Raw genomic sequence first — 14,408 nt, 5'->3', positions numbered from 1 at the left:
CATGTTGATCACCTGCCTTACTAATTATATTTAGCTGTTAGTAGAGTTGAAAAACACAAGTTTTAGAGTCACAAAGATTTGCATAAAAATCCTAGCAATACCATTTAATAGTTCATTGATTGAGGATAAGTAGCTTCACCTTCCTGAGCTCCCATTCCCTCAACTGTAAAATGAAAGGATTAAAATAGAAAACCATGTACAAAATATGATGTCTGGCAGACAAGAGGTGATGTATAAATGACTGCACTGCATCATTCTGAAGCTAGACTAGAACACATGGAGGTCGGGATTATATCTTGTTTAAGATTATATTTCTACAACCTACCACATAGTAGCTACACCATGATTAACTGTGAAATTCCTCAAAGATTTTTTATCTGTCTCTGTAACCCTCATACCTAGATTCAGATATACAACAAAAACTTAATAATGCTCTGAACAAATGAAACAAACATTTCAGATAAGAACAAACCCTCAAGCCTTGCTTTGTAGTAAAGAAGTCAGAATAACCAGCATCCGTAGCCAACAGTCCCACAAATTGCATCATAGGCCGCTGCCGTATAAACAGTTCTACAGCTCCATCGGTGATGCAACTGCCTCCGGAAATATCCAGCGACACAATATTAGGCAGAATATCCTTCTGTTGTAGCAAATGAATAGCTAGATCTGACTGGCGTTGCCTGTGATCAGAAATATCAAGGTGAAGCAGACATTTAAGTTCTCTAATGACTGCAAGAATTTGTGGTTTGGTCATGGTCAGGCATTTCAGATAGTGCATTGTGAGAGATTTGAGTCGATCCTTACAAATAAGGAGTGCAGAGATGTCAGTGATCGGAGTATTGGAGATATCCAAGCTTTCCAGTCTGGGTAACTGAGAAACATCAGCCAGGTCTTCACTATGAAAACAAACATTGAAAACACTTAAAACACGAAGACCAGTGAGCTGACCAATTTGGAACCGTAGTCTTGAATCTTGAGAGATGCTTGTCGAGTCCAACAGGAGACATTGGAGGTTTTGCTGGATCCAGATATTGCTGCAGAGTCCACATATGATGTCTGGGATTGAGAGGTCACTGTGCACTGCAGTAGCATCCAGTTCAGTGACTTTGTGATGGCAGAAAGCTTTTACGAATGCAGTTGTAGAGACTTTAGCTTTTTGAATGTTGACCACCTTCAGTTTCATTTGGTTGCCTTGAAAAATGCTCACTGTTCTATCTGTCAGCTTGCCTACAAAAGAACCAAAACAAGTTTTTAATTATAACTAAATCTCAAGCCTCTTCCAGGAGGCACTATGACCAATGAATTATGACGGATGCTAGTAACGACAACAATGACTATATTTGCTGCTTACTCTGTGCCAAACACTGTTCTAAACCTTTTACTCAGATTATATCATTTACTCTTTGCAATGATTCTATTTAAAAAAACCTGAAGCTTAAAGAAGTTAAGTAATTTGTTCAAGGCCCAAATATGTGCAACAATCAAGAATCAAAGCTGGACTTCCGGCCAAGATGGAGGCCTAGACTGACACGATCCATCTCCATCCACAACTAAGAAGGAATACAACTACCACAAAACCAGAAATAACCAGAATTTCCAGAAAATAAATGGAAGTCCAATGTATAAAGTTATAAAGAAGTGGTGCTTGACCGGAGAGGTAGGAGGGGCAAAGCCGGGGAGGAGAGTTCAAGCAGTGCTGTCCGTGGCACCAGCAGGGACAGAGGCAGGACAAGGGAAGCACAGACACCCGTATTTAGGGGGAGGCAAGAAGCACCTGGGGAGCACCCTGGGCTGTAGACCAGACCCATCAGCTTGCGATTCCAAAGCCGGGGAAGGCAGACCTCCATTGCCTTGGACTCTGAGGCCCAGAGGGGGTGGGGACAGAGGAGGAGGCTCCTGGTCTCTCAGCAGAGAGTGAACGGCAGGAATCCATCTTGGACCCACACCCCCCGCAGAAAACACCACAATGTGGTGAGACGGGTTGCCTGGTTGTGAAGAGTACACAGGGCTCTGCCCCCTATAGTGCAGAAGGTGTGACAGACCTGCTCAGAAAGCAAAGGTAAACACAAAACGGTCAGGATGGCACAGATTGTGATAGAGATCCCGGTGACACAGCTGACCAGACAGCAAATATCTAATCTAACAAAGCAGCAGATAGGAAATCTTTCTAAGGCTCAGTTCAGAGCTTTGGTTATAAAAATGCTTACAGACCTAACAGCATATCTTAAACAAGATGGGGAAGAAATGAAGGCCAGTCCTGCTGAAATGAACAAAAACACATACGAAACTAGTGTTGAGGGCAAGAAAACCAGGGAACAAATCAAAAAATTGGAACATAGTGAAGGAAAAAACAGTCAACCGGTGCAGAAAGAGGAAACAGAAAGTGAGGAAAATGAGGAGAGGCTCAGAAACTTATCAGACAGCTATAAGCAGGCCAATATCCGAATCACAGGGTTGCCAGAAGGTGAAGAAGAAGAACTAGAAATTGAAAAACTATGTGAAAAAATGATGAAGCAGAACTTCCCTAACTTGGGGAAGGAAATAGACTTACAGGTCCAGGAAGCACAGAGAGTTCCAAAAAAACTGGACCCAGGAAGAACCACACCAAAACACATTATAATCAAAATGTCAAAAATTAAGGATAAAGAGAGACTCTTAAAAGCAGCAAGACAGAAGAAGAGAATTACATACAAAGGGATTCCAATAAGTCTATCAGTTGATTTCTCGAAAAAACTCTGCAGGCAAGAAGGGACTGGCAAGAAATATTCAAAGTAATAAAAAGCAAAAACCTACAACCACGATTACTCTATCCAGCGAAGCTGTCATTCGGAATAGAAGGGCAGAGAAAGTGCTTCCAGGACAAAGTAAAACTGAAGGAGTTCATCAGATCCAAACCACTGTTATATGAAATGTTAAAGGGACTTGTTTAGGAGAAAGAGAATCAAACTTATTAATATTAAAATGAAAACTGTATCACAACAACCAACAACAGAAGCTAGGGAATTGAAACAAAGACAAAGTAAGTAGGCAACAAGAGTGGGAAAAGAATTATAGGTATAGGGAACATTTTGGGGGTAGGTCAGCAGGGAGGTGGAAGTGGGGGAAGGGAGGGAGATGGTACAGGAATTAAGAAGCATAGTAGCAGGGAGTGGAGTAGATAGGAAGATGTTGAGAAGAACTATATGCACTACCAAGGGATATGGACTAAGGGGTGGGGGGACAACTGGAGTGAGGGGGGTCACTGGGTGGAGGGGAAAAAAGGGAAAAGAAACTGGGACAACTGTAATAGCATAAACAATAAAGCATATATAAAAAAAAAGAAGAAGAAGAAGAAGAATCAAAGCCATTTGGACTCCAGGGCCCAGTTTTATCCTTATCAACCTCACTCAATAAAAAAGAACAAGATAAGTAGTAAGTGAAGACCTGGCTAATGTTTCTCAGTTACCCAAATTGGATAGCTTGAGTATCTCCAATACTCTGGTCACTGACATCTCTGCACTCCTTACATGTAAGGATCGACTCAAATCTCTCACAATGCACTATCTGAAATGCTCTACCATGACCAAAACACACACACAAATTCTTACAGTCATTAGAGAACTTAAATGTCTGCAGTATTGATTCATACCAGGTACTGAATAAGTACAGATGAGATTAACTTTGGGTAAAGTTTTAAAGACTAAATATCATTTTTTCAGGGGGAAGGTGGAGGTTGGAATAACATGTCAAAGACATGGAGGCATAGAACAGCAGATTATTCAGAACAATCCTGGGACTTCCTGCCAAGATGGAGGCATAGGTAAGACACACAGTGCCTCCCTCCACAATGAAGAAGGAATACAACTACCTCAAAACTAGAGACAACCAGAAGTTACAAAAAATCGAGCTGCATGAAAAGTCCAGCAAACAAACATATAAAGAAGAAATATTCATCCAGACTGGTAGGAGGGGTGGAGCTGGGGTGAAGATGAAGCAATGTGGCAGCAGCAGAGCGGTGGCGGGCCTGTGGAGGTCGCAGTCACACATTAAAAAGGTAGGGAGGGACACCTGGTGCTCCCAGAGCGAGGCCAGACCAGACCATGTGGCTCACCGTTCTAGGGCCAGGGAAAATACAGCCTCATTGCTTCTGTCTGTGAGAACCAGTAGAGTTGGGATGGAGGAGGAAATTGCCAGTCTCTCAGCACAATCCATTTATTTAGAGGTTTCCACAATCCTAGAAGGTCCACAACCCACCCCATCTGGGAACCACAGCCAGAGCAACAGCTAGAGAGGCGCCATTCCTACGTGGGAAGTGGGAGAAGTGCCTGGAAAAAGGCGAGTTTGAGCAAGTGGCATTGTTCCCACTCACACCCCTCCCTCACATACAGCACCTAAAGTGGTGAAACGGGTCACCCAGCACTGACGAATACCTAAGGCTCCGCCCCTTACAACGTAACATGTGCGACAGCTCTACCTAAGACACAGAGGCAAACACAGGAGCCTGTCAAGTTGAGGAGACAAAGAAGTATGGCCCAAAAGAGGGAATGGATCAAAGTTCCAGTGGAAGAACTAAGCAACAAGGAGATAGCCAACCTAACAGACATGAGTTCAAAACACTGATGATAAAGACGCTCACAGACATGACAGATATGCTTGAGTACAATAAATGCAGCAGGAAGAAGTAAAGGCGAGGCTCAGTGAAACAAAGGAAAATCCACACAAAACCAATGGTGAAGTGAAGGAAATTGGGATTCAAATCAATGATTTGGAACATAAGGAAGAAATAAACAGTCAACCAGTACAGAATGAGAAAACAAGAATTGAAAAAAATGAGGAGAGGCTTAGGAACTTCTGGGACAACTTCAAATGTGCCAACATCCATATCATAGGGGTGCCAGGAGAGGAAGAGCAAGAAATTGAAAGCTTATGTGAAAAAATAATGAAGGAAAACTTCCAAAATTTGATGAAGGAAGTAGACATACAAGTCCAGGAAGCACAGAGAGTCCCAAACAAACTAGACCCAAAGAGGACCACACCAAGACACATCATCATTGAAATGCCAAAGGTTAAAGATAGAGTCTTAAATGCAGAGAGAGAAAAGCAGAGAGTTACCTACAAAGGGGTTCCTGTAAGACTATGAGCTGATTTCTCAAAAGAAATTTTGCAGGCAAAAAAGAGACTGGTAAGCAGTATTCAATGTGATGAAAATCATGGACCTACAACCAAGATTCTCTATCCAGCAAACTATCACTTAGAATGGAAGAGCAGATAAAGTGCTTCCCAGACAAGGTAAAGCTAAAGGAGTTCATCACCAAGCCATTATTATATGAAATGTTAAAGGGACTCATTTAAGAAAAAGATGATCAAAACTATGAATATTAAAATGATAACAAACACAACTATCAACAGAATCTAAAAAATAAAAACAAACTAAGCAAACCACCAGAATAGGAATAGAATCATAGGTATAGGGGTCATTTGGAGGGTTATCAGCTGGGAGGGGAAAGAGGGAGAAATGGTGCAGGGATTAAGAAGCATAATTGGTAGGTACAAAATAGACAGGGGGAAGTTAAGAATAATATAGGAAAGGGTGAAGCCGAAGAACTTATATGCACGACACATGTACATGAACTAAGGGGGGATAGGACTGCTGGAGGGAAAGAGGGTACTGGGTGAAGGGGAGCAAAGGGAAAAGAAATTGGGATAACTGTAACAGCATAATCCATAAAATATACTTAAAAAAAAAAAAAAAGACCAACCCTAAAGTAAATTGGCACTATTAGAACATAGTGTCCAAGGAAAGGCATAGCTTAAAATTTCTCTATTTCCTACTAGGTTGTTGTGAGGAACAAAATAGGAATTGCATGTGAAAGTGCTTTTCAAACTGTAAAGCCTGTTTATAAAGACCACAATAAAGGAACCTTATCATTACCTTGCCAAGTCATCATCCCAAGGAATCGATCAGCTAATTCCTGAGGGAAACTCCAGTTCTCCGGAAGGCATAGTGTCCCATCAGGTCTTTCAGAACACAATTTCTCCAGGTTAGTAATCAGGACGTTCAGGCAGATGTTGACCAAAGAGTAGGGAGATGCCTCCTCCTGGCAAATAAACCCCCAAACAAACTTTGTTAGAATACATGTACAAAAATTCAACACAGAAATGGTCATGCCATACATCAAACTACTTGATGTGTATGTCTAAACACACATTCTCCTTAATCTATTAATGTTTTGTAAGTAATGAAATCACTTTATTCCAACTGTTAGCTAAATAGAAGACTTCATCTGTTGTAGCTTCTATTGTACATTGAAAAATAAGTCCTCTCAATCCTTCACTTACCATCTGTTCTCTACCATGCACTGAAAATACGGGGATAAGTAAGATTTAGTTCTAATCCTTTTGAAGCTAACAGTTTAGTGGGGAATACAACAAAAAAATCTGACAATTTCAATAGGGACTATTCAAGTAGAGATCACATGGTCATTCATTCAACAAATACTAATTCAGGGAGAACTGAGATCTTATTTCCCAGCCTGTTGTCAGTTTGGCTTACATAGACTCCTATAAAAAAATTTTTTTTAATGAGTAATAATTAGTGATTACTATGTGCCAGAGGATAAGAAGGTCTGCCTATTCAAAAGTGTTCACACCCAGTTGGTGTGGCTCAGTGGACTGAGTGCTGGCCTGCAAACGAAAGGGTCACTGGTTGGATTCCCAGTTAGGGCACATACATGCCTGGGTGCTGGCCAGGTCTCCAGTTGGGGGTGCACAAGAGGCAACCACACATTGGTGTTACCCTCTCTTTCTCCCCGGCTTTCCCTCTCTCTAAAAATAAATAAATAAAATTTTTTTAAGTGTTCGCAATGTCTGCTACACCCAGGGCGCTGTAAGAGAGTAAGAATTGACAGAGAAGTGAGACTATAAAGGTATATGGCCCCTTTCTCCTTGAAGAAATGGATTTGTTCATTCAACAAGTATTTTAAAGGCACGAATTAGACAGAAGAGACAGTTATAAGCCAAATAGAGATTGCCATCTTTGTCAAAGACTTCAATATGCAATAATTCATTGATCTCCACACCACTTCCAAATGATTAAATTCCCTCCATAATCCAAAGTCCAAATTACTCCTTTGCAAATACCCTCAACTCCTTGCTCCCTCCTCCATTATACTCAATGGACAAAATGCCATTCCTGGAAGAATTTCACTATCTACATTTTTTTGTTGTTGTTGTTGTTGGCAATACCCAGCAACCAATCATCTATGAAGAGAGGGAAGATTCATAATCATTAACTTGAAACAAATTCTAAGTAGCTGAAAATCCCACAAGGTCTTTTTAGAAAGAGCACTCTGTCTCCATCAGGCAAGAATTTTTTCATGCCTTCTACTTATTCTTCAAACCCATTTTATGTTGAAATCAGAATATGATTCACATCACTGAGAAAAATGAGGTCATCTCACTGTCAGACTTACTTGGAAACTGCCTGTATCTTCTCCTTATTCTCCTCTTAGGTGGAAAACGTGTACATCCTTGCAAAAACCAACACTTCCACACGTGCTGGCTAAATTTCATCCTCTTGCCTTGGCCCCTCCTGTTATTTCTTCATTCATACCTACATCTTCAAATTCTCTTCAAATGGGTCATTTTAACATACAATTTTGCTCTATTACTTGCCTTAAAAATAAGAAACCATCTGTTGACCCCCACATCCTCTTCATAACCCAATTTTTCCAACAAGTTTAGTATACATGCTGTAATCACATTCCTCATATTTATTTTCTTTTGTTGTAATTGAAGTATAATTTAGATATGGCAAAAAATATTACTTTTTGGTGTACAGTACAGTCATGTACCATCACCAGAACAAAGGAATATCGTTCCATCACCCCAAAATCCCTTACTATCCCTTTGTACAGTCTCTCCCGCCAACCCCAAGTAACCACGTACCTGTGTTCTGAGTTATGCCTTTACCAAAATGTCATATATATAATGTAATCATACAGTATATAGGCCTTTCAAAGATAACTTCTATCACTTCACATATGTATTTGAGATTCATCTGTGTTGTTGCAATTTTTTTCTAATTCACTCCTTTTTATTGCTGATAAGTATGCCCCACATATACCACAATTTTTAAAACTTACCAACCAAAGGGTATTTGGATTATTTGACATTTTGAACAATTCTGAATAAAGCTGCTATAAATATTCGTGTAAACAACTGTGTGAACAGATTTCATTTTTCTTGAGTAGTTACCTAGGAATGAGATTCCAAGGTCCTTGGAATTTCACACTTCCTAGATATAAAAGTGTATTTAAGACAGTACTGACTTCTGGTCAAGATGGAGGTATAGGTAGACACACTATGTCTCCCCTCACACTAAGAAAGAATTTACAACCACTTCCAAGCTAAAAAATACCCAGAAGATCCCAAAAATCTAACTACATGGAAGTTCAACAAGCAAAGAAATAAAGAAGAAATACTCAGCAAGACAAGTAGGAGGGGTAGAGCTAGGGAGGAGAGTGTAGTGCCGCATGGTGGGTGGGGCACAGTGGCAGGTGGCGGCATGGCTGGTGGCAGCAGTGGCACAGGGGCTGTAACCCTGGCGAAAAGCGCAGTCATACATTATAAACCTGGGAAGCGATCACAGCCCAAGATCAGATCACACAGCTCACAGTTCCAGTGCCAAGGAAAACAAAGCCACATTACTTCTGACTGTGAAAACCAATGGAGGCTGGGCCAGAAGAAGAAACTACCAGTCTCTCAACAGAGTCAGGTACTTTAGTACAGAAAGTGGGAGAGGGGGTAAGAAGGAGAAGGGTCTAGTCAAGGAACTAGTATAAATGACCCACAGACATAGCCAACAGGGTGAGCACTGACTGGGGGCGGTGGGGGCTGGAGAAGGAGAGAGCAATGGGGAAAAAATGGGACAACTATAATAGAAAAACAGGGGGTCCCAATGATGATGAACCCAAACAGGCCCACTCCAAGACACATCATAATTAAAATGGCAAAACGCAAAGACAAGAGAGAATCCTAAAAGCAGCAAGAGAGAAACAGCTAACAATATACAAGGGAGCTCCAATAAGGCTATCATCATATTTCTCAACAGAAACACTACAAGCCAGAAGGGAATAGCAAAAAATATTCCAAGCAATGAAAAACAAAGGCCTACAACCAAGACTACTCTACCTAGCAAGGTTCTCATTCAAAATGGAAGATGAAATGAGGTGAAATAGTGCAGGAATTAAGAAGCATAATTGGTAGGTACAAAATAGACAGGGGTATGTTAAGAATAGTATAGGAAAGGATGAAGCCAAAGAACTTAGAGGCACGACCCATGGACATGAACTAGGAGGATGGGATTGCTAGAGGGAAGGGGGGTAATGGACAGAATGGAGCAAAGGGAAAAAGATTGGAACAACTATAACAGCATAATCAATAAAATTTACTTTTAAAAAAACAGCACTCTGGTGGGGAAAGTTAATAGTGAGGGAGGCTATGCACGTGAGGCGGAAGGGGACATATGGGAACTCTGTACTTTATGCTCAATTTTACTGTGAACTTAAAACTGCTCTAAAAAATAAAGTCTTTTTAACACTGAAAAATAAAAAAAGAAATTAATTTTAAAAATACAGATGTGCAATGGATAGAAAGTAAAGCCAAAAGATTAACAGTATTACTAGGCCTGGCTGGTATGGTTCAGTGGATTAAGCACCAACCTGCAAACCAAAAGGTCACATTCCTGGTCCAGGCACATGCCTGGGCTGTGGGCCAAGTACCCAGTGAGGGGTGTGCAAGAGGCAACCACTCAATGTATCTTTCACACATTCATGTTTCTCTCCCTTTTGGTCTTCCTCCCTTCCTCTTTCTCTAAAAATAAATAAATAAAATCTTCTTTAAAAAAAAGAAAAAATCTATGGCTGGTGTGCCTTGTGGATCGAGAGCTGACCTGTCTGCAGGTGCAGGTTTCCTTTCCTTCACCACTAGTTTCATGTAATTTTCTTCACTTCACTTAGTATAGGCTTCATTTCTTCCCTGTCATACTTAATCATGTCTGTCAAGTCTGTGAACATCGTTATCACCAGTGTTTTAAACTATGCACCTGTTAGGTTGGCTATCTCCTCGTCACTCAGCTGGGGGCGTGCAGGAGGCAACAGATGATGTATCTCTCACACAAGGATGTTTCTTTCCCTCTCTCCCTCCCTTTCCCTCTCTAAAAATAAATAAATAAATAAAATCTTTAAAAAGTAAAAATAGCCCTGGCTGGTGTGGCTCAGTGGATTGAGTGCCAGCCAGTAAACCAAAAGGTTTCTGGTTCAATTCCCGGTCAGGGCACATGCCTGAGTAGCAGGCCAGGTCCCCAGTTGGGGATGCATGAGACGCAATTGCACATTGATGTTTTTCTCCCTCTCTTTCTCCCTCCCTTCCCCTCTCGCTAAAGATAAATAAAACCTTTTAATAAAACAAAAGTAAAACTAAATAAATTATTTTAAAAAGCAGTATTACTAAATCTCTAGGTACAGTATAAGACCAAGAAAAAGAAAAAAAAGAGAATACAAATGATTAAAACCAGAACAAATGAGTGATCATTACAGATCCTATTAGCATTAAAGGATAATAAAGAAATTGTATGAACAATTTTGCCAATAAACTGGATAATTCGGGTGAAATGGGTAAATTCCTTCAAAGACAAATTACAAAAACAATCTGTAAGTGCATACACATTCAAGAATTCTATGGGTTCTTGATTAATTGACACTTTTATAAATATATAATTAAATTCTTCCCCAAGAAATACACACAATTAAAAACCTTTCCTCCTCCCAAAGAAATTAAATTCTCAAAGACATCACTGGTGACTTCTATTAACACGTAAGTAATAAATATTAATCCTCCACAAACTTAAAAAATATATAATAGGAAACATTTCCCAATTCATTTTTTGAGACCAGCATTATCCTAATACCAAAACAAAACAAAATATTTTTAAGGAGCAATTTCCCTCATAAACATGGACGTAAGTAAGAACATTTAACAATATTAGCAAACAGAGCCCTTAAGTGTGGCTCAGTGGGTTTGGATATCATCCCACAAAACAAAAGGTCACCAGTTCCATTGTGAGTCAGGGCACGTGGCTGGGTGGCTGGCCAGGTCCCCAGTTGGGAGCGCAAGAGAGGTAACCACACATTGATGTTTCTCTTTCTTTCTCTCTCCCTTTCCCTCTTGCTAAAAATAAATAAAATCTTTAAAAGAAAATTTTTAAATTAAGTAATGTAAAATCTAACAAAGAAAATGAGTGTACATGGAATCTGACTTAGAAAATGGATTGTTCTGTGGCCCTGACTGGTGTGCCTCAGTGGACAGAGCGCTGGCCTGTGAACCAAAGGGTCGCTGGTTTGATTCCCAGCCAGGGCATATGCCTGGGATGCAGGCCAGGTCCCCAGTTGGGGGCGCACGAGAGGTAACCACACATTGAAGTTTCTCTCCCGTTCTTTCCCTTCCTTCCTCTTTCTCTAAAAATAAATAATAAAATTTTTTAAAAAGGAAATGGATTGATCTGATCTCTTCTAAAGAATCTTGCATTTGGATTCCAATCAAGGCACACACACACGCACAAAAAAAAAAATGCTTGAGACACTGTGCTAGTACATAATTAAAAACTCAGTTTCTCAATTAGCTACAAAACGTATTTACAAATTATATAGCAGCTTTTAAAAAGTAAGTCCAAATGAGTACACTACAGGAGTCAAGGCTGGGTCTTTGCGGGGCACTGCGGCCTGCAACAAGGCCCTAGTAAATCAAGTACAACCTCAATCAGAATATTTCCTTCCCTCTGTACTAATTTTTGGGTTGCGTCCTCACTAGATTTTAGTTCTAAGTGTAGTCCTTGGGGTGTTTGTTGTAGAATGTAGAATGCGGAGACTGACATATAACACTTGATGACAAGTTCGAGTTCATAAGCAAATTAATTTTCAGGGTTCTCAACTTCCCTACACACCAGTAAAATGTAGATTATAATGTCAACCCCACCACCACCACCAAAAAAGCGATGATCGGATTTACTTTAGAAATTTTATATATTTAAAACACCAGTAGGCACCAAGTTCTCTTTTGGTTTGCATTTTGCTCAAGAGTTTAGTTTAAAAAGTATTCCAGGTTTAAAAGACAAAAAAACGTGAAATGGAAAGAATTTCATTCTTTGGGGTTCCCAGTTCCCCCACCCAGGCTCAGCAGGTTCTTCCGGTTACGGCCCCCGGACGCGAAAACTCTAGTGAAGAAGTCCGGGCCGAGGCGTCAAGCCTGCGCCGAGTACTGCGCCCAGAACGCACGCGGGGAAACCAGCGAGGTGTGGGGCATTTGGGTTCATTACAGTAAGCACCACGGCCCACTGCGGGCCAGCCCTAACGCTGTGTTTAGCACATACGTCTAACTTACAGCACTCGGTGAAGCAGCTACCGCCACACAGCAGAGTCTACAGCCCTGAGCAGGGGACCAGTCCTAGGTCACGCGGGCGGCGGGACTCGTTCTCGCGGAGCCTCTACTCACCTGCGCAAGGTCCTTGCGATCCGCCCGCAGGCTTGGACGTCCCGGGCAGGAAACTCCCCTCAGGTTTGCGCTTCCCCGGCGACGACGGGAGTCTAGCAGGGGCTCAGCCACTTAAGACTTTACTCCGCGTCTGCCCCACAACCCAACAAGTGCCTTCGCACCGTCCCCAACGACTTGCCGACCCAACAAGTGCCTTCGCACCGTCCCCAACGACTCGCCGACCCAACAAGTGCCTTCGCACGCTCTCCCGGCACCCGGCGTCCTGCCGAGGTTCACGTCCCCGCCCTATCCCTCTGCCCCAGTGCTCACCTGCACCACGTAGCAGCCCCGGGCATCCGTCTGAGCGTCCGGAGGGACGATCATCACGGGCGAGAGTCCCGGGTGCAAGAAGTGAACCATGGCAAATCCCGACGACGAGGCGTGAGGAGGGAGCGGGCGTCGAGCTGGGGCCAAGTCCCCAGGAGGTGAAGCTGGTTCCAGGAGGCTGTTGAGCAGCGCTGGGTCCACAGGCAGCGAGCGCACCACCGACGCCGTTCGATCCGGACTGCCAAGGTTTTGAAACGCCCGGCGTAGCGACGCGCACGCAACCGCAGCAGCCTCACCCCGCGCTCTCGCAGAGTCCGGCCGGCCGCAGACCCGCCCCCAGGAGGAGCCCTCTCCACTCCCGCCCAGACCGTCCTCTACTCCACCCTATCAGGGCCCTATGGTCCCCTCCCCACCTCCCTACACCAAGAAGACCTATCTTAATCCTGCCCCCAGACTCGCGCAAACTCCTACTCACCCCTGTGAGCCCAACCTTCCTCAAACCTACGCTTCAGGGATTGATACCACATTGCTGTCGCCCCTCGGAGGCATGCATGCCTGCGGACCCCCTTATAGACTTGGGAAATAGAATATGTATTTTTAATACCTGAAAATATATTTTTTAAAGACCTTTCTCCTAAAAATCTAGTAACAGCACCTCTCATATCAGTTATATTTCAACTCCTGATATTGGATGGCTCAAATATCAAAAACACTTTTGACCTCATAAGGATACAAAATTAAGTTTTCCTGTTCCCTAAAAAGTACCAAGAAAACCCTTATAACCTGTTCCAAGAAAGCAGTAAATTACGACACTTTAATCAAAAAGAAAATATGTCTTGGAAAAGGATGGTTCTGAGCCTCGGATTTGAATCCTAGATTAGATCGCCATTCCGCCTTCTTACTGACTTCGGAGCCTTGGGCAACATTCTTAACATCTCTGAAGCTCAACCTCCCGAAGTAAAATAGATTGAGAATTCCTCTCCTCACGAAGTAAAATAGATTGAGAATTCCTCTCCTCACGAGGTCAAGGTGAGGATTAAATAAGATAATGTATGTAAAGCACATGACAATGCTTACAGAGCAAGTCCTTGATTAGTGAATTCAAATGCTAAAATTTTTTTCCAGTATAAATAACTTCGCAAAATGCTTTTCTTTCACATTTATTCTTTTATTTTTCCTGATACAAAAAAAAAAAAAGGAAAAAATTCTGGGCTGTAGTTATCTCCATTTTATCCATAGAGAAACTGAACACCTGAGAGGTTGAAGAGACAAATTATTTTACCCTCTTGATGAGTGGAAAATCTAGGAGTCAAAATAGAGTTTTCTAACTCCCAGTCCAAATCACTATTCTTTTTTCTTTTTAAGTGGACTATTTCATAACTTCTCCTCTGTCCTCAAACTTCCAACACCTACTTTCCCCCACCAAATTCTCAACTTCCTCTTTCCCTGAAAAAAAGAAAAGCAGTTGTGCTGGCTTGGACAGCATGTATACTATAATTGTAATGATACAGAAAAGATTAGCACGGCTCCTGCACAAGGATGACACGCAAATTTGTGAAGCATTAAAAAGAAAG

At 41.9% G+C, this 14,408-nt stretch overlaps 1 protein-coding gene and 1 non-coding gene across 2 annotated transcripts in view; one reads left to right on the top strand and one right to left on the bottom strand.

The window, feature by feature from the left end:
- ZYG11A (zyg-11 family member A, cell cycle regulator) overlaps window positions 1-12,927 on the bottom strand; it is a 39,302-nt gene extending 26,375 nt beyond the window's left edge. Inside the window, exons 1-3 of the mRNA XM_090268271.1 lie at window positions 12,838-12,927; window positions 5,912-6,077; window positions 473-1,227 (exon numbers count right to left, since the gene is read on the bottom strand). Coding sequence (XP_090124397.1) covers window positions 473-1,227; window positions 5,912-6,077; window positions 12,838-12,927 — 1,011 coding nt within the window. The remainder of the gene's footprint in view (window positions 1-472; window positions 1,228-5,911; window positions 6,078-12,837) is intronic.
- Window positions 12,928-14,301: 1,374 nt separating this feature from the next.
- On the top strand, window positions 14,302-14,408 carry LOC150014913 (U6 spliceosomal RNA). The gene has a single exon (XR_016510193.1). It is a non-coding gene; the product is annotated as a U6 spliceosomal RNA (small nuclear RNA).

The sequence above is a fragment of the Furipterus horrens genome, unplaced genomic scaffold, assembly GCF_987537825.1.
Source record: "Furipterus horrens unplaced genomic scaffold, mFurHor1.1.pri manual_scaffold_3, whole genome shotgun sequence".
NCBI classification, from domain to species: domain Eukaryota; kingdom Metazoa; phylum Chordata; class Mammalia; order Chiroptera; family Furipteridae; genus Furipterus; species Furipterus horrens.
The sequence above is the reverse complement of the archived record's forward strand: the minus strand, read 5'-3'. Positions and strand labels throughout refer to the sequence as shown.